We start from the raw sequence: 22,827 nt of genomic DNA, 5'->3' as shown, positions 1-22,827 counted from the left end.
AGCCTATAAACTCATGGAAACTGAACAATTTTCATCTGAATTACCACCGTGTCAAGGAAGAAATAAAGAAATAAATTAAAGATTTCCTAGATTTCAATGAAAATCAGAGGACAGCATACCCAAATTTAGCATCATAAAAACAGAGCTAAGAGGAAAGTTCACAGCACTAAGTGGGTACATAAACAAAGTGGAGAAAGCTCACACTGGCGAGGTAACAGAATACCTGAAAACTCTAGAACAAAAAGGGACAAATTCACCCATGAGTGGACAGCAGGAAATAATCAAACTCAGGGCTGAAAACAATAAAATAGAAACAAAAAGAACAATACAGAGAATCAATTAAACAAAGAGTTGGTTCTTTGAGGAAATCAGTAAGATTAACAAACCCTGATCCAAACTAACAGAGAGGCAGAGGGAGAATATCCAAATCAACAAAATCAGAAATGAAAAGGGGGCCATAACAACAGACACTGAGGAAATCCAAAGAATCATCAGGTCATTCTTCAAAAATTTATATTCCACATAACTGGAAAATCTAAAAGAAATGGACCATTTTCTGGAAAGGTACCCCTTACCAAAATTAAATTAAGACCACATAAATAATTTAAATAGACCTATTATCCTTAAGGAAATAGAAGCAGTCATTAAAAAATGTCTCCCGACCAAAAAAAAGGCCAGGGTCACACGGTTTCAGTGCAGAATTCAACCAGAATTTCAAAAAAGAGCTAATACGAACACTCCCCAAATTGTTCCACACACTAGAAACAGCAGGAACACTGCTGAACTCTTTTCACAAGGCTACAGTTACCCCATACCCAAACCACACAAATACACATAACAACAACCTCTTTTCATAAGGCTACAGTTACCCCATACCCAAACCATACAAATATACACAACAACAACAGAGGATTACAGACTAATCTCCCTCATGAACATTGATGCAAAAATACTCAATAAAATACTGGCAAACCAAATCCAAGAACACATCAGAACCATCATCCACCATGATCAAGTCAGCTTCATCCCAGAGATGCAGGGATGGCTCAACATACAAAAACCTGTCAATGTTACCCACCGTATAGACAAACTGAAAAATAAAAACACCATGATCATCACATTAGATGCTGGAAAAGTCTTCAACAAAATCCAACACCCATTCATGATAAAGGTCTTGGAGAGAGCAGGGATACAAGGAACATACCTAAACATAATAAAGGCAATATACAGCAATCCAACAGCCAATATCAAACTAAATGGAGAGAATCTCAAAACGATTCCACTGAAATCAGGAACAAGACAAGGCTGTCCACTCTCCATGTCATAATATCCCACAGATTTGTTCACATGGCAGCCCGAAACCAGAGAGACGGGTAGGAAGGGGCCAAGGATGAGAAAGCCTCCTAGAAGATCCCTGCTCTGAGCCCTGCTACTTCCAATCCAACCTTACCTTTATCTCCACCACTTCCCAATAATGTCATTAGATAAATTATGAAATTTTCAAGGGATATTATGACTTCTGCAAGGGGGCCTATGAGTTCCACTTATCACACACACACCTCATACATACGTACATACACACACGCACACACATTTACACCAAGACGTGTGTGTGTTTAAAAATGTTTAATGTGTGTATGTGCTATCTCCTCAAACAAATGGTTCATTCGGTACACTTGTGGCATGTGGGGATGGATGTGTAACACTGCCAATGTATTTTGGTTAAGATGGTGAATTTTGTTATTAGTTTACCATACATACATAAACTGCAAAGACAACCGTGGAGTCTGTTAACAGCTTAACCCCACCTAGACGAGAGAGGGGATAATTTATGCTGTATTACGTTCTAATTATTTACATTCTGATTGTGCTTCAATTACAGAAATAAAAGACATGTCAGGCATGCCTGGGAAATTCCAGATGGGCACAGAAATGATCCTGTGTGAAGGAAAAAACCAAGAATCCAGAATATTCCGTCCTACAGTCAACACACTGAGCGCGGCACTAGCACACTGTAGCACATCTGCTCTCAATTCCCGTCTTAGCTCTGATGTGTATCTGAGTTCTACACTTCGATCCAGTCCTTCATTCCAGGCTCCGGTCTGGTTTTACCTGACCTGTCTTGAGAGCCCTGAATTCAGGCGGACCCACTCTCTATCCCAACTCTCTTGCTTCTGGGAACTCCAGTCTATTCTGCTGGAAAACAACCTGAAAATGACCTGTCAGGCGATTCTGCCCGGTCACACTACTTTATCTGTCTGCCAGCGAGGTCCCAGCTGCCAATACCTGCCACCAGCAGCGCACTAACAAGTCGGGGCCTACACTGTGGCGAGTGTTTGGATTTTCACAACGGCTCTAAAAGGAAGTTATTATAACATCCTCCCTGATGTCCCACAGTTACCTACTGCTTAGGTGAATACTGAGCCATGGTTGAATACACGGATAGCCACTGTTACTTTCAGAGGGGAAGGAGCGAGGAAAAACATTTCAAAATGGTAAAAGCTCTCTGTTCCCAATGTAGCTTACATTCACCAGATACACACCACACACACCCACACACCACACCCACATACCCCCCCCCACGCAGGTTTTCTTGCTCCTAAAGAAGTAATTAAAGCTCCCCGAGCAATCGGGACAAGATCATACAGTAATTGAAAGATGTAACAGTATTTGCTTTGCTTTTTATAGATCTAATCACTGTCCACACGGGCCGAATTATTAAGGATTAATTTGATGTCTCCCTAGTTAGCCGATCAGTGGCTGCTTCTAGACAACACCGACAGGTATTGCGTTTCATGAACAGTAAGCTCCATGTCTGTGTGCCTGTATGGCAAATACTTCATTGACTGAGCCATTTCCCTAGCCTAAAGCCATAAATCGTATATGTTGAGTTATGTCAAGAAAGTTGTTCTTAAAAATATATAATTTAATTATCTGCACACAGTGATCTGATAAGCAGTCCACAAAGCAGATTTTTAACACCTATAAAACACCCCTCCTCTGTCTTCCCCATGTTAAATACACACAGAATCTCCAACCACTTGGTTAGTCTACCCCAGTCTTCATTATCCTGGCAATTCTCCTAGAGACAGGACACAAAGCTGTAACTTCTTCATATGAAGTCTAACAATAGATTCTAAGTATCTGGAAGTTGATTAGACAGAGAAGCTACACAGTTTTCTAGCTTTTAATGATTCTGCCAAAATAACTCATTCAATAACACATCCATCACAACGGAAGATATTCCAGAGCCACATGGACAAACAGGGACAGCAAACTAAAGATTATATATGATAAATGCTCTATAATAACTGGACTTCTGTGGCTTCAAGAATACAAACGTGAAGCATTATATCAAATACAAAAGTCATAACCATTAAATATAGGTGCCATTTTAAGACTCATCTTCATGTAAACACGGAGATAACATTGGCAGCTGCTCTTGTGCTTAGGACAATCTTTTAAAATCATGGCTACCCTACTTATGACTCATTATTTAATGCACATCTTGCTCAAAAGCGTTTATGGGGTAATAAATATCTGTATATCTCTGCAGACATGAACCTAGATCTTGTGCTTACCACAGACTTTCAATAAACACTGAGTCGAATAAATGCACAGAAGTTATAAAGTTAAGGAAAGTTTGATGTGGATGAAGACCAAAGAAGTCCAACAAGCAGATGGGAAGACAGGTCCACACTCCGTTACAAGGGGACCTACCTCGGTTAGGTCCTGTTCCAACGCCATCCGTCTCACCTGGGGAGGGGGGTAGAGCACGGCTTAGGAGCTCACTGGAGAACATGAAGAAACGACCTGAGGACGGCTCACGTCCATCACAGACTCAAGCTGAATGGAATCGGGGCAATGTCCAAGCTGATTTCCCCATCAAAACAGAAACAGATTTTTCTTTGATTATGAAGATATTAGACACTATTTTTTAAAAATATTAAAAGAAGAAAGGCTAAAGGAAAAAAATAAAGAATGCCAGCTGCAGGCTGGCAAGACTGTTGAAGGTGCTGGCTGCACAAGCCTGGTTAACTGAGCGCCATCCCTAGGACCCATGGAAAGTTGCCGGGAGAGAAAGGACGGCACAGAGCAGCTTTCTGACTGTTACTCCCCCCCCCTCTCTCTCTCTCTCTCTCTCTCACACACACACACACACACACACACACACACACACACAGTAATAAAAATGTAAAAGTTGCCATTCAAAACATGTATTTCAAGCGTGTGAGTGTGGGAAGAAAGCCTGGGAAATGCTTAAGGTCTTGGAAACAATAAAGAGATGTCCTTCAGTGGGTGAACAGATAAACACTACTACACAGGAACAACAGATTATGGCTCAACATTAAAAGGGAGTGAGGTAGCCAGTGACGAAGACACAGAGGCACCTCAGTGCACACTCCTCCGCCCATACAGTCAGAAACCATGGAAACACAGTGCACACTCACAGGAGAGCGTCCACAGCAGGGCAGCTAGTCTCTACATGGTAATGGTGGGCACGGGGGTCAAAATGTACAGCCCTAAGAATATATGCATGACTCTTGTGTTTACTATGCGCTCTACGACATAGTGACGTGTCAGTGTGGATTCATCAAAGGGAGGGACAAGAATAGAAATGGTGAACAAACATAAACAAAAGGAAACCCTCTAAGACATCCTGTACTACCAGATGACATGAAAGTACTTACAGGACACGAGACCCGATCTGTGCGGAGTTTTCTGTAATTACTGAATTACCTTAATTACCTAAAGTGGTTTAAGTAACTAAGTAGATAAAGCGATATCGAGGAACTCAAACTGTAAGCTAGATGTACCTGAGTCCATTCTGATGTCAAAATGACAGACTAAACAAAGTGCACAAACCTTCCAGGTCTGACCTCCAATACTCTAGTAACAGTGCAGTGAGTGTCCCCATGCAGACGACACAGACTCCCTCAGCAATGTAACGAGAGCAGCCTTCACCTCTGTGCTATTCTCTCAGAAAACCACCCTAGCCAGGACTCATCTGGAGAGGAACCGAGATCAGGTTACAGTCTACAGGCCACACAGACAAAGACTGGGAAAAGACTTGGGAAGAAGACAACTGTATTTCAGATATCTTGAGCTGGACCCTGGAAAAATAGGGTATTATAGGGAAACCAGTAAAACCAACATAAAGCCTGCACTCTGCCTAACAGTCACTGGCAAACTCTGTGCCCTATCCTGGTAATGGGGGATCCGGGGAGCGGCAAGGGTGGAGGTGGGGACCGTAGCCACTTGTCTACACACCCAGAAAACAATCCAAAGCAGAGCACCTACTTAAAACATGAAGAGCCTTGCAAACAGAGTCATAAACCCATCAGACTCACAGAGGTTCTTTGGAAAATGTTAGCCTTCTACATTTAACCACATTTGTGCCTTTAATGGTCAGTCGTTTAAATAAAACTAAGCAAAATCCAAAGTTAAGAGAAAGAACACTAAACATTTCTTATCAGAGTAAATCATGAGACACGATGTACTGCATATTAATAGTTCCAGAACGATGCATATTAGACCAGCAACATTGCATGACATTATCAGACACACGGATTATAAATTAAGGACCTAGTATTTCACCAATTAATCCTCATCAAGTTTCATTGCACACTGTGTTTTATAGGTCACTGTACTGAGAAAGAGGCTTGTTTACTACATGGTCTTATAATACAGAAATAAATGCCTGGTAAACACGTCCCATACACATGTGGTTTGAGGCCTGAAACTCGCTCGATAGCTGAGGCTGACTTTGAATTACTGGTCCTTTCTCCTCCTAAACGCTGGCTACAGGCATGTGCCTCATCCAAAAGGTTATTTATAAAGCTTATCTATACCTTGGATATAGGCTAATAGGTAAACAGCTTTTAAAAAGTAACGTCTTTTCAATGCAATACGGGAATAAGGACCAGTGCAAAGGACACATCGAGGAGAAGGCCCTTGCATTATTTCTTTACTGCGAGAGAAATATCCTGGAGTATGTCGAATTACATACCAATTTGTACATTTTGTCCTCTACAGAAACAAACAATTTCTTTCAGTTATGAGATAACACCAGACGTTAGGGTTTATTGGTCTATTGGTATGTAGAACACCAAGTAGTTTGTAATAATACAGAATTCTTAATTGGCCAGTTGTTAAAACTATCTATGGCTGGGTGGTGGTGGCTCACGCCTTTAGTCCCAGCACTTGGGAGGGAGAGGCTGGCGGATCTTTAAGTTTAAGGCCAGCCTGGTCTACCTAGTGAGTTTCAGGACAGCCAGAGGTACACAGAGAAACCCTGTCTCACCCCCCTAACCCCACAAAAAAAAAGAAAGAAAGAAAAAGAAAAGACAGAAAGCAGTTAGAGAACCACAGACAGGAGACTAAGGAAGAACTCTAAAGAGCTTGTTGTCCGATCTTTTCTTTAAGAAAGGGAGTAGAAGTTGGGCCCACAGGAATACACAGACTTTCCAGAGGTCTGACAGTCGTAGAAATTTACTCATAAAACCCTTGCTAGTATATTCACAGTCCCGTGTGTTAACTTCCCTTTTTAAAATTACCTGCTGGTGGTTGGGAGAGAGGGCTCAGGGGGTAGGAGTGCTTGCTGCTCTTACAGAGGACCTAAGTTCAGTTCCAGGGGCAGCTCATGATTGCCTGCAGCTCCAGTTCTATGGGACCCCATGCCCTCTTCTGGACACAGGCACGCAGGAATGCATTAAATACTGAGCAAAACTGGTTTCTACTTTATTTTGTTTCTAGAGACAGGGTTTCTCCGTGTAGCTTTGGAATCAGTCCTGGGATTTACTCTGTAAACCAGGCTGGCCTCACCCTCACGGAGATCCTCCTGCCTCTGCCTCCAGAGAGCTGAGATTAAAGGCGTGCACCACACCATCCAGCCTACGTTTTTTGGGTTTGTTTGTTTGTTTTTCCTCCAAGTGAAATGAGCTAGTATCTAATTTAGGCATAAACTGTGAGCATGGTCATTTATATTGAAATTTAGATTACACGGTTAGGATTTAAGCAAGAATAATAAGGAATACAAAAAAATTACAACTTCACATTTTACCATTAAACTTCTTATTAAAAACAGAAGTCTAAATGTGATGTTACTCGGAAAGCATTTCGACATTTCCTTTTCCTTTCCTTTTTATATTTATTGATTTGTTTTATGAGTACATGCTTTGCCTGCATGTGTATACATGTACTGTGTGCAAGCTTGGTACTCTCAGAGGTCAGAAGAGGATATCTGACCCCCTGGAACTCAACATGCAGTTGGAAGCCACCACGTGGGTGCTGGGAACCAAACACAGGTCCTCTTCAAGACAACAAGAACTCTTACCTACTGAGCCATCTCTCTAGCTCCTCTCTTGGACATTTTTCAAACTGTCTATTAAATCTACTTTTGTTACACTAATAATAGAAGAATTTCAGCTTTTAGGTTTGAGCACACTGTTTCCTTTGGTCTCCAATCACAATCAGCATATACAAGAAAAATAAAATAAAATAAAATTCTGTACCCTGACATCACTTCTAGGTGAAGCTGTCCCGAGACAGTTAAGAAAGCAGGAACATTGAAGAAATTCTCCTCGGGCACCTTCATTTTGCTTGAAGGCTGTAAATAAAAAACACAAGCCATGAAAATCAATTATGCATCTTGGTTGCTTTTTCCAACCACACATGATCCACAGCTGAAAACAACATTGCAGTTAAGCCTGTGCAAGGACTGCATGTACCTAACGCAACACACCTATGCAGGCACTGACGGCAAAGGAGCTTACCAAGTAATTTCAGAACAACCACAGGAAAACGCAGAACAGATACCTACATAATGATTCGTAACAATAGCAAAATTACAGTTGTAAAGTAGCAACCAAAATAATTTTGTGGGGCTGGAGAGATGGCTCAGTGGTTAAGAGCATTGCCTGCTCTTCCAAAGGTCATGAGTTCAATTCCCAGCAACCACATGGTGGCTCACAACCACCTGTAATAAGATCTGGTGCCCTCTTCTGGCCTGCAGGCATACGTGCAGGCAGAATATTGCATACATAATAAATAAATATTTAAAAAAAAATAATTTTGTGGTTGGGGGTTCACCACAACATGAGGAACTATAATTTGGGGGTCAATTCTATAAGCACATATGGAGAATGGACTCATGCAATCATTCACAAGGTGGGGCAGCCCACATCTGTTTCCAGCTACCCAAGGCTGAGGCGACAGGATGCTGCATACCCATGAGTTTAGGGGACCTGGGAAATAAAGCAAAGTCTGGCCGCAAGGGTGAAAAAAAAAACCCAAACAAACAAAACAGCAATTCTGAATCTCACAAGTTCAAAAACTACCCCCCCTCTGGGTTATGAATTTAAGGCTTAGGATTGCAATCTTAAATTTATAATTCTAAACAATTCCATTACCAGTAGCTGGCATACTGATAGGTGAGTCTGAGAACACCAAAGTTAAAGAATTTTATTTAATAAATCACAGACTGACAAGCGAATGAGGGAGGCTGGATGAAGAAAACAGTATTTGCAGCACAGGAAATCAGCCAGTGCTAGTGGCAGGGAGATGGCTTGTGGCTACGATAGAAAGGACTTGCACTGGGTCCCAGAAGCAACATCAGACAGCCCGATCAGACGAAGTTACAACCATCTGTAACGTCCGCTTCCAGGGATCCCATGCCTTGTGGCCTCTGTGGGCATCAGACGCATACATGGCCTATATCCACACAGACCTACGCAAGCACACATTAATGAAAAATAAAAACAAATCTTTAAAATTAGTAAGTGATTAGTGGGCAGAACAAAGCCTCTCTCCTGCCAAGAAAACAAGAAAGAAAATAATCTGCTGTAAATAGGAAAGTAGATTTACAGAGAAAGCATGGTTACATGGCTAAGATAGATGTGCAGAGGTTCTCAAACTGAGCAAGAAATTTAAAAAAGCAAATTACAAATAAGGCATGCTAAGAAAACTTGACAAACATTAGATTGCTAAAAATAACAAAGTTATATTAAGATAAAACATAGTATTAAAAAGTTACATCAAGTACAGGTGAAAATTCAGTGACACACACACACACACACACACATTCAAAGTGCAAAGGCCAGTTTGATCATTAGCACTTCAACAAAACAACTCACAAAACAAAGCTCAGGATGCGCACTGTGGGGAATTTGGGGCTATGTATACGTACCCTTCCACCCCAGATATGTTCAAACTGGGAACAGTCAAATATTTTCTGATCTGATGCCTATTCCAAATCGGGGAATTCGTGCCTGTATTGTAAACCTAGTGAAAGTCCATGGCTGGGAGTTCACAGACCGAGCAGGGAACCCACGACTGTTGTTCTACTAAATGCACGTTATCTAACTACCTTCTAAAGATTTATTTTTTTCCCTTTTATTGAAACTAGATTTTTTTCCTCACATAATATAATCTGATTACAGTTTTCCCTCCCTCTATTTCTCCTAGTCCTTCCCCACCTCCTCACCCACCCTTTCTGTCTCATTAGAAAACAAACAGGGTTCTAAGGGAAAATAACAATTAAAAAATGGAATAAAATAAAACACAAACTAACATATTGGAATTGGACAAAATAAACAGAAGAAAAAAACAAGAGAAGGCACAAGAAACAGCGGCCCACTCATTCGCGCACTCAGAGATCCCATAAAAACACTAAACTGGAAGCCATAATTCAGTGGTTCTCAACCTCCCTAACGCTGCAACCCTTTAATACTGTTCCTCATGCTGTGGTGACCCCCAACCACAAAATTACTTTCATTGCTACTTCATTAACTGTAATTTTGCTACTGTTATGGATCCTAATGTAAATATGTGATATGTAACCCCGTGACAAGGCTATCTGACCCCCGCAGGGGTTGCACCCCACCGGCTGAGAACCAAGGTCATAACATGCTGCAGGAACCGGTGCAGGCCCATGCAGGCCTTGTGCATGCAGCCTCAGTCTCTATGAGTTCACATGAGCTTTGCATGTTGACTGAAAGGCCCTGTTCTCCTGGTGTCCCCCATCCCCTCTTTATATACTCTGTCTCCTCTTCTTCAGGGCTCCCTGAGCTGAGGAGAGGGATCTGATGAAGACAGCCTACTTGCAGCTGACTGTTCCAAGGGCATAACTCTTGTGTGTACTTTCTGACCATGGGTCTTTGTCTGTGCGTCCATGAGCTGCAGGAGGAAGTTCCTCTGATGATGATGACTGACCTATGAGTAGGAGTCATTTTATTGCTACCTTGTTTGTACTTTTTTTTTTTTTTAGACCAGTAGATTTTAGTTTTACCCTACGTCCCCTCGGTCTATCTGGTTTGCCCACACGCGTATATGTGCACTGTGTGTGTGCCTGGTGCCCTTGGAGGCCAGATAAGCGACTGAGTCCCTGGAACTGGAGTAATGAAGGGTAGGGAGCTGTTATGTGGTGCTGGGAACTGAACCTGTGCAAGAGCTTAAAGCGCTCTCAGCGCCTGGGTCATCTCCTAGCCCCTCCATACTAATCTGATCTAAGAATTTTATTCTTTGTCTTGATGTTTAGTTACTCAGGTATTTTTACTCACTTTATTCCGTATGGAGATTTTCTTCCTGTTCTTGCCACTGCAGACTGAACTTGTGTACTGCCTCAATTACAGGTACTTTTGCACAGGACCAGGTCCCATGTCAATTCAGGGTTCTACTGAAGGAACATTGTTGCAGGGTGTGCTAGGCACCAGGCTAATGCTGGACACATTGGGGAGACAGTGACAAGGTCCCCAAGGAAGCCTTTTTTTTTTTTAAATTTTATGTGTTAACTCAACCAAGCAGAATGTTCGTAATACAGAATTTTCAATTCAGGGCTGGGGTGGAGGTGGGGTGCAGAGAGATGGTTCTGCATATAACACATTTGCCGCTGAGTGTGATAATCTGAGCTCAATTCCTGGAACCCACACGGTGAAAGGAAAAGTGACTCCCGTGAGCACAGGCACACACATAACAGACAGACAGATAAATGTTAAAAAAAAAAAAACCAACCAAAGACCCTTAAGTAGCATTTTTTGAAAGTGAGTGTGTCTGGATACTGACGAAATCCTTACTGAGTCACACAGTGGTATGCTGTCTCCAAGGAACTTAAACCTCTCCCCGGGCTCTGGCTTCTGCAGGTATACTAAGGAATTCTGGGTCACAGACTGTTGCTCATTTTCCTAGCCCAGGGTGGGAGTGGATGAGGCGTGTGATCCACAGAAAATGAGTCACGGCAGGATGCCAGTCACGTACCCTGAAAAGCCCATCAAGATTATCGCAAGCCTAGGGCAAAGGTCAAAATCCGGAACACTGACAACACTGAGCGCTGGGGAAGACGGGAAATGGCAGACGCTCGGTGACCATTGATGGGAAGGCAAAACGGTACAGCTACTTCGTTTGTAACACACCTAATTTCTTACAAAAGAAACATACACCATGAATCAGTGCCTGTCTGTGTCCCTTTGTATTTATCCAAAAGAGCTGAAAACTTATGTCTCCGTATTGAAAAGAAAATTGTATAGGGATGTTTACAGCAGCATTATTCATAGCTGCCAGAACTGGGAAGCAACTGAGACATCTTTTAGAAGGTGAATAAAGCCGGGCGGTGGTGGCGCACGCCTTTAATCCCAGCACTAGGGAGGCAGAAGCAGGAGGATTTCTATGAGTTCGAGGAGAATCTGGGCTATAAGAGCTAGTTCCAGGACAGGCACCAAAGCTACAGAGAAACCATGTCTTGAAAAAACATACATACATACGTACATACATAAATTAGAAAAAAAAAGCAGGTGAATAAGCTGCCGTACACTCAGAGAACAGAACACTCTTCAGTAATCAGTCCCAGATAGTACGAACTTTAACCCACTTCTAAAGTAAAAGAAGGTCATCTACAAAGACTTGTTTGGCTGTTTCAACTAAGTTGCACACCTCACAGCTACGTTTTAGTCAACAAAGGACTTCGTGGGCAATGGTAGCCCCCTGAGGAAGCTAAGAAGTATGAGTGTTGGGCCAATCTTGGCTATGGAGTGAGTGCTCAGAGAGCCCAAACTACAAGAGACTTGTCTTGTTGACTTTCTATTCCTGTGCTAAGATACCAGAAGGCTCGCTGTTTTAGTGGCTTAGAGCCCTTGACCCTCATGTCAGGGAGCATGGCAGAAGGAATAGCCTGGAATAGCAGGTGGGGGAGGGGAGGCACAGGCAAGCCTGCCAGTGAACAAGCTAATTCGGAATGCTGTGGGCTTTTGAAACCTCAAAGCCCACCCCCAGTGAACCACACACACCTGGAAACATGGAGCCCAACAGTGAAAGACCTTCACTAGTGGGGAGGAACATTCATGATAGATTTTCTTATATGGAAATCTGGTAAAAACAAAAACCCGAACAACAAGAAACCAAAGATACCAGGCAAGTCACGGGTAAATTTCAGGAAAGACCGGCTCAAGAAGAGCCTCAGGCAGGTCTTTTAGGACAGATCCTGAAGTGGGCACTATCACAGGAGATGCCTCAAGACCTTCCTACTGGACTACGATAATGTTTTCTAGAATAAAAAGTTATTAACCTGTAGGAACAGTTAGCTCTGTATCAAAGTCAAAGTGTTTCATGAGGGAACCTTTCTCCACAATATCCCTGGCTCCTGTCCTTTACTCACAGGAACAATCAACCGCGTGGTTCAGGCCATCAGCCACCTAATTAATATCGACTGCTTTTTAATCTACTTTACAGACTGAGTGCCAGTGTAAGACTTTATGTGGACAAGACATTTGGGCAAAAATATATAAAACTAACACAACAAATGATTTTTAAAAAGTCCTTCCCACGCTATTCTGTGACCCAACCAACTTTTCCCAGTCATATAAAAGTTATTGGAGCGATATGGTTTAACTTAGCCTTTATCACATACAACAGGAAAAACAAAAGAACTTCACGAGTTTATTCTGCCACTAGAAGCTAAAAAATAGTGTACAAAGAGACAGAAAACCAAGAATAACCAAACATTTTAAAATGCGTACAATCAGTGTTCTGTTTCTTTTTTGAAAAAAATCAAGGTGTACAGTCCTCTGCTTCTTTAAGGATTTCCAAGAAAATATGAAACAAATATTTTGAACTACCTCCCAGTTATCTGTTCTCACAGCAGAGCAAATATAGCTGAGTAATTTCCGTCTCGAGGGAATAAAATAGAAAAACCCACACAAGTCAGCTGTCTCCATGTAAGCTGTGCGGCGGGGAGAGCCAGCGCAGTGAGCCAGCACTGGAGAGCCAGCATGGGAGAGCGGGTACAGTGAGCCTGCACGGGAGAGCCAACGCAGTGAGCCAGCACTGGAGAGCAAGTGCAGTAAGCCGGCATGGGAGAGCGAGTGCAGTGAGCCAGCATGGGAGAGCGAGTGCAGTGAGCCAGCACTGGAGAGCCAGCACAGTGAGCCAGCATGGGAGAGCGGGTACAGTGAGCCTGCACGGGAGAGCCAACGCAGTGAACCAGCACTGGAGAGCCAGCACAGTGAGCCAGCATGGGAGAGCGGGTACAGTGAGCCTGCACGGGAGAGCCAACGCAGTGAGCCAGCACTGGAGAGCGAGTGCAGTAAGCCGGCACTGGAGAGCCAGCGCAGTGAGCCAGCACTGGAGAGCAAGTGCAGTAAGCCAGCACTGGAGAGCAAGTGCAGTAAGCCAGCACTGGAGAGCGAGTGCAGTAAGCTAGTACAGGAGAGCCAGCACAGTGAGCCTACACAGGAGAGGGAGTGCAGTGAGCCAGCACTGGAGAGCCAGCATGGGAGAGCAAGTGAAGTGAGCCAGCACTGGAGAGCCAGCACAGTGAGCCAGCATGGGAGAGCAAGTGAAGTGAGCCAGCACTGGAGAGGGAGCGCAGTGAGCTAGTACAGGAGAGCCAGCACAGTGAGCCTGCACAGGAGAGGGAGCGCAGTGAGCTAGTACAGGAGAGCCAGCGCAGTGAGCCTGCACTGGAAAGAACACAGTCAGTGATGAGTGTTTACTTAACCTCTGCAGCCAAACAAGGACTCCCATGCCATCCTCATGCTTGCTTCTGTTACTCAGAATCCCAGGATGGAAAAGGGGAGAATAAAATGGGTAAATAAGAAGCATGCCACAGAAACCTGAAAGGCCTAAAAAGTCAAGACTGCATCCTGCTGCCACGCTTATTTCAATCTGCAACGTCAAGTATGGTATGGTATTGAAACACATTCCAAAGTATAGACTCCTCCCCCATCTCCACCTGTGTCTGTGTGTGTGTGTGTGTGTGCTGTGCACGTGTGCAGGCCAGAGGCTGACACTGTGTCTTCCTCAATCACCTCCCCACCTTAATTTTTGAGACAGGTGTCTCAGTGTACTGGAGCTCACTGCGTGGCGAGCTGGAGCCCAGGAAGCCCTCAGGATCTCCCTGCCTTTATTAGCGCCTGCATTCAGGTTACAGGTACACTGGCACACTCAGTTTTTACATGGGTGCTGAGGATCTGAACTCAGGCCTTTATGCCTGTGTAACAAGCAACTTACCAACTACTCCATCTCCCCAGCACCAAAGTATAGCATTCCGATCACATAAAACAAAAGGACAAACTTTGCTATCCAGTCTCCAGGGATTTGCAGTTTGGTAATGGGGAACGTTCGTTTCCTATCAAACCTTGTCTTGAACATTGGCTGCTAGAACTGCTAAAGCAATTGTCCTAACAAGTCGTCAGAGTGCACTGCAGAAATAAAAATGGAATCCCGGGAACCGGGAGCAGCACAAACTGCACGGCACTCTGTAGGGCGTGAATTAACAGGACCTGGCTACCTCCCCACTCCCAGGGCGTCCAGTGTCGCCGCACACTTTTCAGCTGCTGCAGATGTGTATCCTGGTACACACTGAACTTCTAAAGAAAAAATAATCTTCCTTTAAAAGAAGGTCTATCTGCGTTCCAGCACACCGTGCCCAGCTCTGAGACAGGGTCCATCCTAGCAGCTGTTTGTTGCGTAGGAAAGGAAGTTTTGAGTTCCCACTGTTTGCAAACTCTTTTTCCTGCTGAGCATCTGAGAAAGAACAAGAATAAAAGAAATAAGGACCTGTCGCCCTTAAGGTTAGATAGGCTGGAGATTTAAAAAAAAGCTGCTTTTTTAAATTTTAACTTTATTTTATGTGCATTGGTATAAAGGTGTCAGCTTCCAGGGAGCTGAAGCTACAGGCAGTTGTGAGCTGCCATGTGGATGCTGAGAATTGAACCGGGGTCCTCTGGAAGAGTAGTCAGTGCGCTTAACCGTTGAGCCATCTCTCCAGCACCCCCCCTTTTAAAGGGGGGGAAACAATGTGAATGGGAAAAAAAGAAAAAGGAAAGGACATGACTGCTCCTAGGTGTATGGAGGAGAAAATTTATTATGTTACAGATGTGTGGGGGAGAGCACAGCCAGAGGCAGGGACAGATGTGCGGGAGAGATAGCCAGAGGCAGGGACATCTGGAGAGCCCAGTGGACACGACTTGGAGCCATGGGGGCCTGCAGAGACAGGAGAGCCAGACCAAGAGGCAAGGAGGGTAAAGGGTAGATGAGAAAGACCAGGTAACCAAATGGTTGATTACATAGGGAAGGCCAGCCCAGCCCCTGGGCTGGAGAAGTTTAGAGCAGGGACTGAGGGATGCAGGGAGAGCCTGGCGGCCAGCGGCCAGAACCTCAGCCATTTGTCCCAGGTTGGAAATCCAACAAAATGTCAAACAACGAAGCACAGGCTGAAGCCATGGATGGTCACGCTGCATTCCACACTAACCAGGGCAGTGCCAAATGCACTTTAGAAATAAATAATGGCAAATTATCAATCATAATGCAAGATATATGTCTTTTCCACATGTCATTCCTGTAAGTGTAGAGATTTGAGTAAGAGCAGTCCTGCATAGGCGTATTTGAACACTCTGCCCCCAGTTTGAGGCGCTTTTTGGGAAGGCTATGGAACCTCTGGGAGGAAGTACATCCCCTCCCCCACTTCCTGTGTGTGGATGAAACCGTGAACAACCAGCTCCTGCCACCGTGCCACGCCTTCCCCTCCATGATGGATGCCGTCCCTCTGGAAATGGAAGCTAAAGCAAACCCTTTCTTCTTTAAGTTGCATCTTCTAAAGCAATACAGAGGTAACTAATACAGCGCTACAGCTCCATTCACTTGTTGAAAAACAAACGAGAATATAGCAGTCCTCACTGAATACTGGCATACTCTGGTATACTGGCATATTCTACTGGTAATGGTGAAACTCCACCAGTACAGAGTAACTCCAATGTGCTAAGGTGCATGTGATAATATTCTGGACCAGACAGCAGCCCAGGATGCATGAAACCGTGTCTTAAAATTACACATTAAAAAAAAATGTTTCTTTGTGCTCTGGTCAGAACGAGATTAACTACACACAGGTGTAGGATCACATTTCAAATACAGGAGAGCAAAGTTTACGTCTGGAATCAACTTTATTGTGGGTCTTTCTTCCTAGATCTGTCCTAGGGAAAAGTCTGTCCCTTCTTGAACGATTGTGGGAAACTCTTTCAATCCACTCCTCGGTGAAACTGGTAAATATTATTAAAAGAAATAATAAAGCAACCATTAAGGTTTCTCTGGAAACAGTTTCAAGAATGTGTAGCAAACAAAGAAAGATCTATTTAAAAACAATTTACCAAAAATTAGTATGAGGAGCCTATAGTGTTTATATTAGAGATTACGCCCGTTCACCTCTCTTCACAGCTTAGAATGGCAGAAACTCTAGCTAGACTGGCGGTTCTAACCTTCCTAATGCTGAGACCCTTTAATACAGTTTCTCATGTTGTGATGACCCCCAACTTTAAAATTATTTCATTGCTACTTTATAATTTTGCTACCATTTGTAATGTAAATACCTGATCTGATACTCTGTGGTCCAGTCCACAGTTTGAGAACAACTGACCTAGACTGTTTGCCCGGTAGGTTCCACCCAGGTGGAATGTGGACTCCAGGCCAGGTGAGGCAATCCCAGGACACCTGGAGCTGCGCCCCCCCCCCCCCCCCCCCCCCGTCTGAACGAGGAAGCTATTCAGGGTCATCTTTGTTTCTGCCTCTAGCACCAGAGCCCCGCCCGGCTCCAAGATCTTGTCTCTGCAGAGAAGCAGGTCAGATAGCACCAATCCAGATCTGTCCCCAAAGGCGCTGCTGCACAACAGTGTAAGGGAAAGTTCAGGCAGAAGCGCGCTCTCCTCTCTGCAAGGGCAGTGATTGCAGCAAGAGGCAACTGGAGACTGGCAGATTCACTGAGGATAAGGCTAAACGGCAGATCTGTTAGTGTGCTGGGAAGATGGGGAAGCTGGCTGGGAACAGTCCTTCAGAGGTCAGAACAAATTTACATGCTGGCCATGAGAAAGATCCTCATATAGGAGCCTGAATTTGATTGAATTATTTTGAGATGCAATTTATAAATTTATAGCCCACGACTTGGTTAAAAATAATAAAGCAATGAGCCTGTGGTCAGGGGAAGAGGCAACCAAAGACAGCCCTGCCCAAGTTAGCAAGTGCCAAGTCTGTATCCTGGGCGCATATTCAAGCTGTACCCCCAAGGTACAGTAGGTCTTCCTGCTGCTGGGGAGGGACATCTCTAGGATATGTAAAAGAACCCCTACAACTCAACTGACTACCAAATGACAAACACATACAATTTTAAAATGTATTTAAAATGCTTCTATATACAAATATTCAACACACGTGAGAAAAGCCACTCACTATCCTTAGTAATTAAGACAATAAAAATTAAATCCATAATGAGACAGCACGCCACACCCCAGGAGAACTATCACCAAAGAGACTGGACATAGAGCACGTATGGAAGGAGAGTGGAACTGGAGCCCTCTTCACAGAGCTGGTGCCGACAGCACAGTACAGCCACCTTGGAAAGAAAATACTGCCACGGGGTTTGAAATGTTGACTAGAAAGTTACCAAATCTGAGAGATATGTAATGTTCATCCCCACAAAAGACTTGCACTAATCCTCTCTTTATTATTACTCATACTTCCCACAGAACAGAAAGTAAGAGAATTCATCAAATGATAGAGGGATAAACATACCGTGGGACACCCGCGCACTGGAAGACGTACTGGATATAGAAACCTAAGGACCACTTCATGGGACACACACACACTGGAGGACGTACTGGATATAGAAACCTAAGGACCGCTTCATGGGACACACACACACTGGAGGACGTACAGGATATAGAAACCTAAGGACCGCTTCATGCTGCAACATGGATGAACCTCACACGCCACAACAAATAGACTAAGTTTTATGAGTTCATGGAAAACGCAAATCTGAACAAAGTAGAGTAGATGAGAAAGGCTGCTGAGCAGCTCTGGGTTTGTTTCTGAGGTGATAAAGATGTCCTCACACGGTAACTGACTGGAAAGCTCAGCTAAGACACTAAACACTGCAACTATTTTTAAGTCAGCAAATTTAATGGTATGTGAAGCATGTCTAAAAAGTGCTCTTACTTTGTTTGAGACAGGTCTCATGTGGCTCAGTCTGTCCTCAAACTTGCTATATTGTGAGGATGATTTTAAACTCGGATTCTCCTGCCTCCATCCAAACTGAGCCCAAAACTCTGTGTTTGCTAAACAAGAATTCTTCAACTCAGCGGCATTCCCAGTCACAATAAAACATTTAAACACACACACCTTTAAAAACAACACACATGCACGCACGCACACACGCACACACACACACCCTGCTCTTTTTCCTCATCCCTCAAGCTATCCATCTCTATCTATGTAATTCATCGATAGGCACCTTCTCCTGTGTTTACTCCGTTCACTTCTCCAAGTCTTCTTGCCCTGTTCCTTCCCCCTTCCTGAGGCAGCTGAGTCACACGGTCATCTAAGAACTTCCTTAAGATTTATTTTTCATTTACGTGTGTCTGAAGCGTACGCACGCCACCTGCATGCAGACAACCACAAAGGCCAGAAACGGGAGCTGGAGTTATGGGCAGTTGTGAGCTACCATGTGGGTACTGGAGCTGAGCCTGGATCTTCTGCAAGATGCCCAAGGACTCTCTTTAGACCCTGGAGCTTCTTCTATCTTCTCAATCAATACTGGCCTAATTTTGCCTGAGATTCCCTATCACCTATAGTCGGTAACACCGTGACCTCAACTGTAGAAACACCACAGTTTCACCTCATTCTCTGATCGACTTTTAGTATGCCACAGCCCCAAATTCATACCTTAATCTCTTTTATCTTTTCAGAGACAAACCACAGATGCTTCTGGAGTTACGGTGGGACTGCATCCTGGTAAGTCCTTCATCAACTGAAAATATTAAATACTGAAAACACTTGAAAGTTATGGCTTAGCGACATACCACACTGAAGTGTTGGTGTACCTGGAGGAGCACGGAGCTGACTGTAGCCGTGGCTCGTTCGTCACTGCCTTAGCAGCATGAGAAAACATTCCTGTCACATACGATTAGCCCAGAAAAAGACGAAATTTCAGAACACGATTTCTGGGCTGAGGGTTCACCGGTAGAGTGCTTCTCTTTAGCGTGTTCAGGGCTTAGGTTTAATTCCCAGCAAGGAAAAACCAAAGTTACATTTTGGTTAAACGCTTATCACTTTTTGCAGCTGAAACATTCCAAACAGATTCATCCTAAACTGGGGACCATCCCCGGATGCTCCAACATTGTGAAGATCAAATACGGTTTTGAATTCAGTTGGGACCAAACAAGAAAAAGATACAAACAAATAGTATAAAATAAATATCAAGGATGAATAAAGAAGCATGCTCCTTCCTTCATCGCTTCCTGCCAACACACCAGTGCACAGGCCAGAGCCTCAACTGCATCATCAGCTCCTCTGCGATATTTAGCACAGCATCTTGAACACAGATGGCATCCAATGTGTGCGGAATAGCAAATGAATGCCTTGAACACAGCTTCTTACATATGTATGTTGCTGTCCCCAAATCTTAACAAACACGCCGTCTTAAAACTTTTGTACAGGCAATAGAGATGACAGAAGAAATAAACTACAACAGGGGGGCAGGCACCCACTTCTCCACGAGGACCGGGGTACACATTCTTACTCTGATTGCCCTCAAACCAGTGTGTACTATGTATTATTATCTTTAAATGCTTAGGAATACTTCAATATTGTCAAGGGCAGTGGGGCCGGGGTATAAAGGGTGCTCATTAAAAAAAGGCAAGGATTTAAATAGCAAACTCCACTCCTTTTTTTAAAGTAGACGCCAAGATTTGCACCATGAGCTTGAAGACGCAGCTAGGAGGAGACTGACAATGGACCCTAAAGGACAGAGTGACGTAAGGTGGGCCTGGAGTTCTTCTTCCAGACAACAGGTCTGCAGGTTACGCCTCAGCAGCTGAACTTCTGCAAGTAATGGAGGCAGCACAAGTAGATGAGACCTGGCCTGCTGGACGGACTGCGGGCCTACAGCAGCAGTCAGCTAGAGTGCAAGTCTTTGGGGGACTCGACAGTCAGGGCTGATTCCACCATGTAAAGTTCCCATGTCTGGTCCTGAAATAACATACATGATCACAGAACACTTCTCACTGTTCAGCTTTAGAAATATATTCTCCTCTTTTTAGTCGGACTCACCTGGTGATCTGCCTTCTTGAGTTATTTACAGGTCAAAAGGCACACGATGGAATCTACCAGATCTGCCTGAGAGATTTCCCATATGTGCCACTGAAGTTCAGGATAGCTTTCAACTTGTCTGAGTTCCTCTAAAAGTTCCCTTCTTATTTGTCCCGGTTCTTTTAACCTGCACCTTTGAAACCATTAAGTGGTTTAGATTAAGGGTTTATGCTGTGTATTTAAGATGGGTATTTTTTCAGTTCACATTCAGAATACTAAGAAAATGAGAAGACAATTAGAAGACCATTTTTTAAAAATCAACTCTTGTCTTTTTTATTTGCTGCCTTCTTTGAATTCATACATACAGATGCTAACTCTTCCATTTCAAATGTTCAACAAGTCTTTTTTTTTTCAAGTACTGGCATTACAGAAACACTATACCTCCCTTGACTCTCAAGTCATTTTTATTTTGCTTTTTCCAAAAAAAGCTAATTATAGCCAGGTGGTGGTGGCGCATGCATTTAATCCCAGCACTCAAGAGGCAGGGGCAGGTGGCGAGTTCGAGGCCAGCTTGGTCTTCATAGGGAGTTCATAGGGAGTATGGTCAGAGCTACACAGAGAAACCCTGTCTCAAAAACAAACAAACAAATCAACAACAACAAACCAGAAAGTTAATTATCATCAAGATTTCTTCACCTTTGGTATGAAGGAAATCATTTGATTCTTATTTTTAATAATGACGTCAACAGGTGAAGATGGTGTCTTACAGTGACCTCTCTGATAGCGTTAAAGAGGAAGAACCGCTAGGAGTCAGGAAGCACAGATCGTGTCAGTTGGCAGAATCAAACGTACAATAAAGCATCTTTTGGGCATAAAAAAGTCAGTAAATAAACACCAGGAACACAATTGTGACGCAACGACACAGTTCTCCGTGTCCGTCCCCACTGAGTCATCATGGGTGACAGCTAAGCCAGCAAACGCATGGCTCTCAACCGCCCGCGTGTGAGAAGCTGGGTGAGGATCCCACTTCTTCACTGTGTTTGGTCTTGTTATGCCCGAAATATACAATGCTCCTGCTTTAGCCATCGAGTGCTGGAATTCCATGAATGGAGACACAAGCATGGCCTGTTCTGATAACGTATCATGATCTCTACCTGCAGTGTGGGCAGGATCACAGTGTCTGGCACACACCACTCTCAGAAGAACTCGGGGCTGGAGAGAGGGAGCTCAGAGGTTAAGAGCGTCACGGCTCTTGCAGAGAAGGCAGGTTGAGCTGACAGCACCTAGAGAGCTCACGTGGATCTGGAAGTCCAGTTCCGGTATCTGGAGCTCTTGTTTGGCGACACAGGAGGTACACACACATACATGAAGGCAACACTCATGCATGTGAGATAAAAATAAATCTTTCAAAAATAAACTAAAGATCTTCACATCTTAAACAGAACAATGAGACAAGAGGGGGAAAAAAGCAAAAGATCTAAATAAGAAGAGGCTACAGCATCCTTATTTGCAGATGACATGATTCTATACATCAGAACTGTATTAGTTACTTTCATTGTGGTGATAAAACACTATGACCAAAAAAAATGATTTACGGGAGAAAGAGTTTATTGGGCTCATGATTGCAGAGGGCCGAGAATCCACTGTGACGAGAAAGCACGACAGCGTGAGGAGAAAGGTGAGAGATGACATATTTTCCCACAGCACAGAGAAAGCTCTCTCTCCCAAAGCCTGCCCCCAGTGACATACTTCCTCCAGCAGGGCCTTACCTCCCATACTTCTCCAGAGAGTCCTGCCCTCTGGGGAGGGGACGCCTGGGCCTAAGGGTGCATTTGGGGGACATTTCTCATTTTAATCACCACAAAGATCCTAATGACCACCAGACAACTCTTGGATATGGTAAACACTCTCAGCCAAGTGGCAGGCTACAAAACTAAGATACAGAAACCTGAAGCCTTCCTATATGTATCAATGACAAATATTGAAAACTAAATCAGGGACACAATGTTGCTCACAATTGCCTTAAAATGCAAAAACAAGCAAAAACCCTTGGAGTAAATCTAAGGAAATTAAAGAGGACAATGAAAACTTACACACCAGAAGGTAGAAGGATTCCCACATTCATTGATTGGAAGAAGTAACATTGTGAAAATGGCTATTTTACCAAAATTAATCTATAGAACCAATGAAATTCTCATAAAAATCCCAATGCCATTATACTAAAATAGATAAAATACTCTTGAGATTCCTAAAGAAGCACAAAAG

At 43.7% G+C, this 22,827-nt stretch overlaps 1 protein-coding gene across 1 annotated transcript in view; it reads right to left on the bottom strand.

The window, feature by feature from the left end:
- Positions 1-22,827, bottom strand: part of Nars2 (asparaginyl-tRNA synthetase 2, mitochondrial) — a 77,949-nt gene that overhangs the window by 36,647 nt on the left and 18,475 nt on the right. The window contains exon 6 of the mRNA XM_075952652.1: positions 7,515-7,609. Within this exon, the coding sequence (XP_075808767.1) occupies positions 7,515-7,609 (95 nt within the window). The remainder of the gene's footprint in view (positions 1-7,514; positions 7,610-22,827) is intronic.

Source organism: Microtus pennsylvanicus, chromosome 18 (genome assembly GCF_037038515.1).
Source record: "Microtus pennsylvanicus isolate mMicPen1 chromosome 18, mMicPen1.hap1, whole genome shotgun sequence".
NCBI classification, from domain to species: Eukaryota; Metazoa; Chordata; class Mammalia; order Rodentia; family Cricetidae; genus Microtus; species Microtus pennsylvanicus.
The sequence above is the reverse complement of the archived record's forward strand: the minus strand, read 5'-3'. Positions and strand labels throughout refer to the sequence as shown.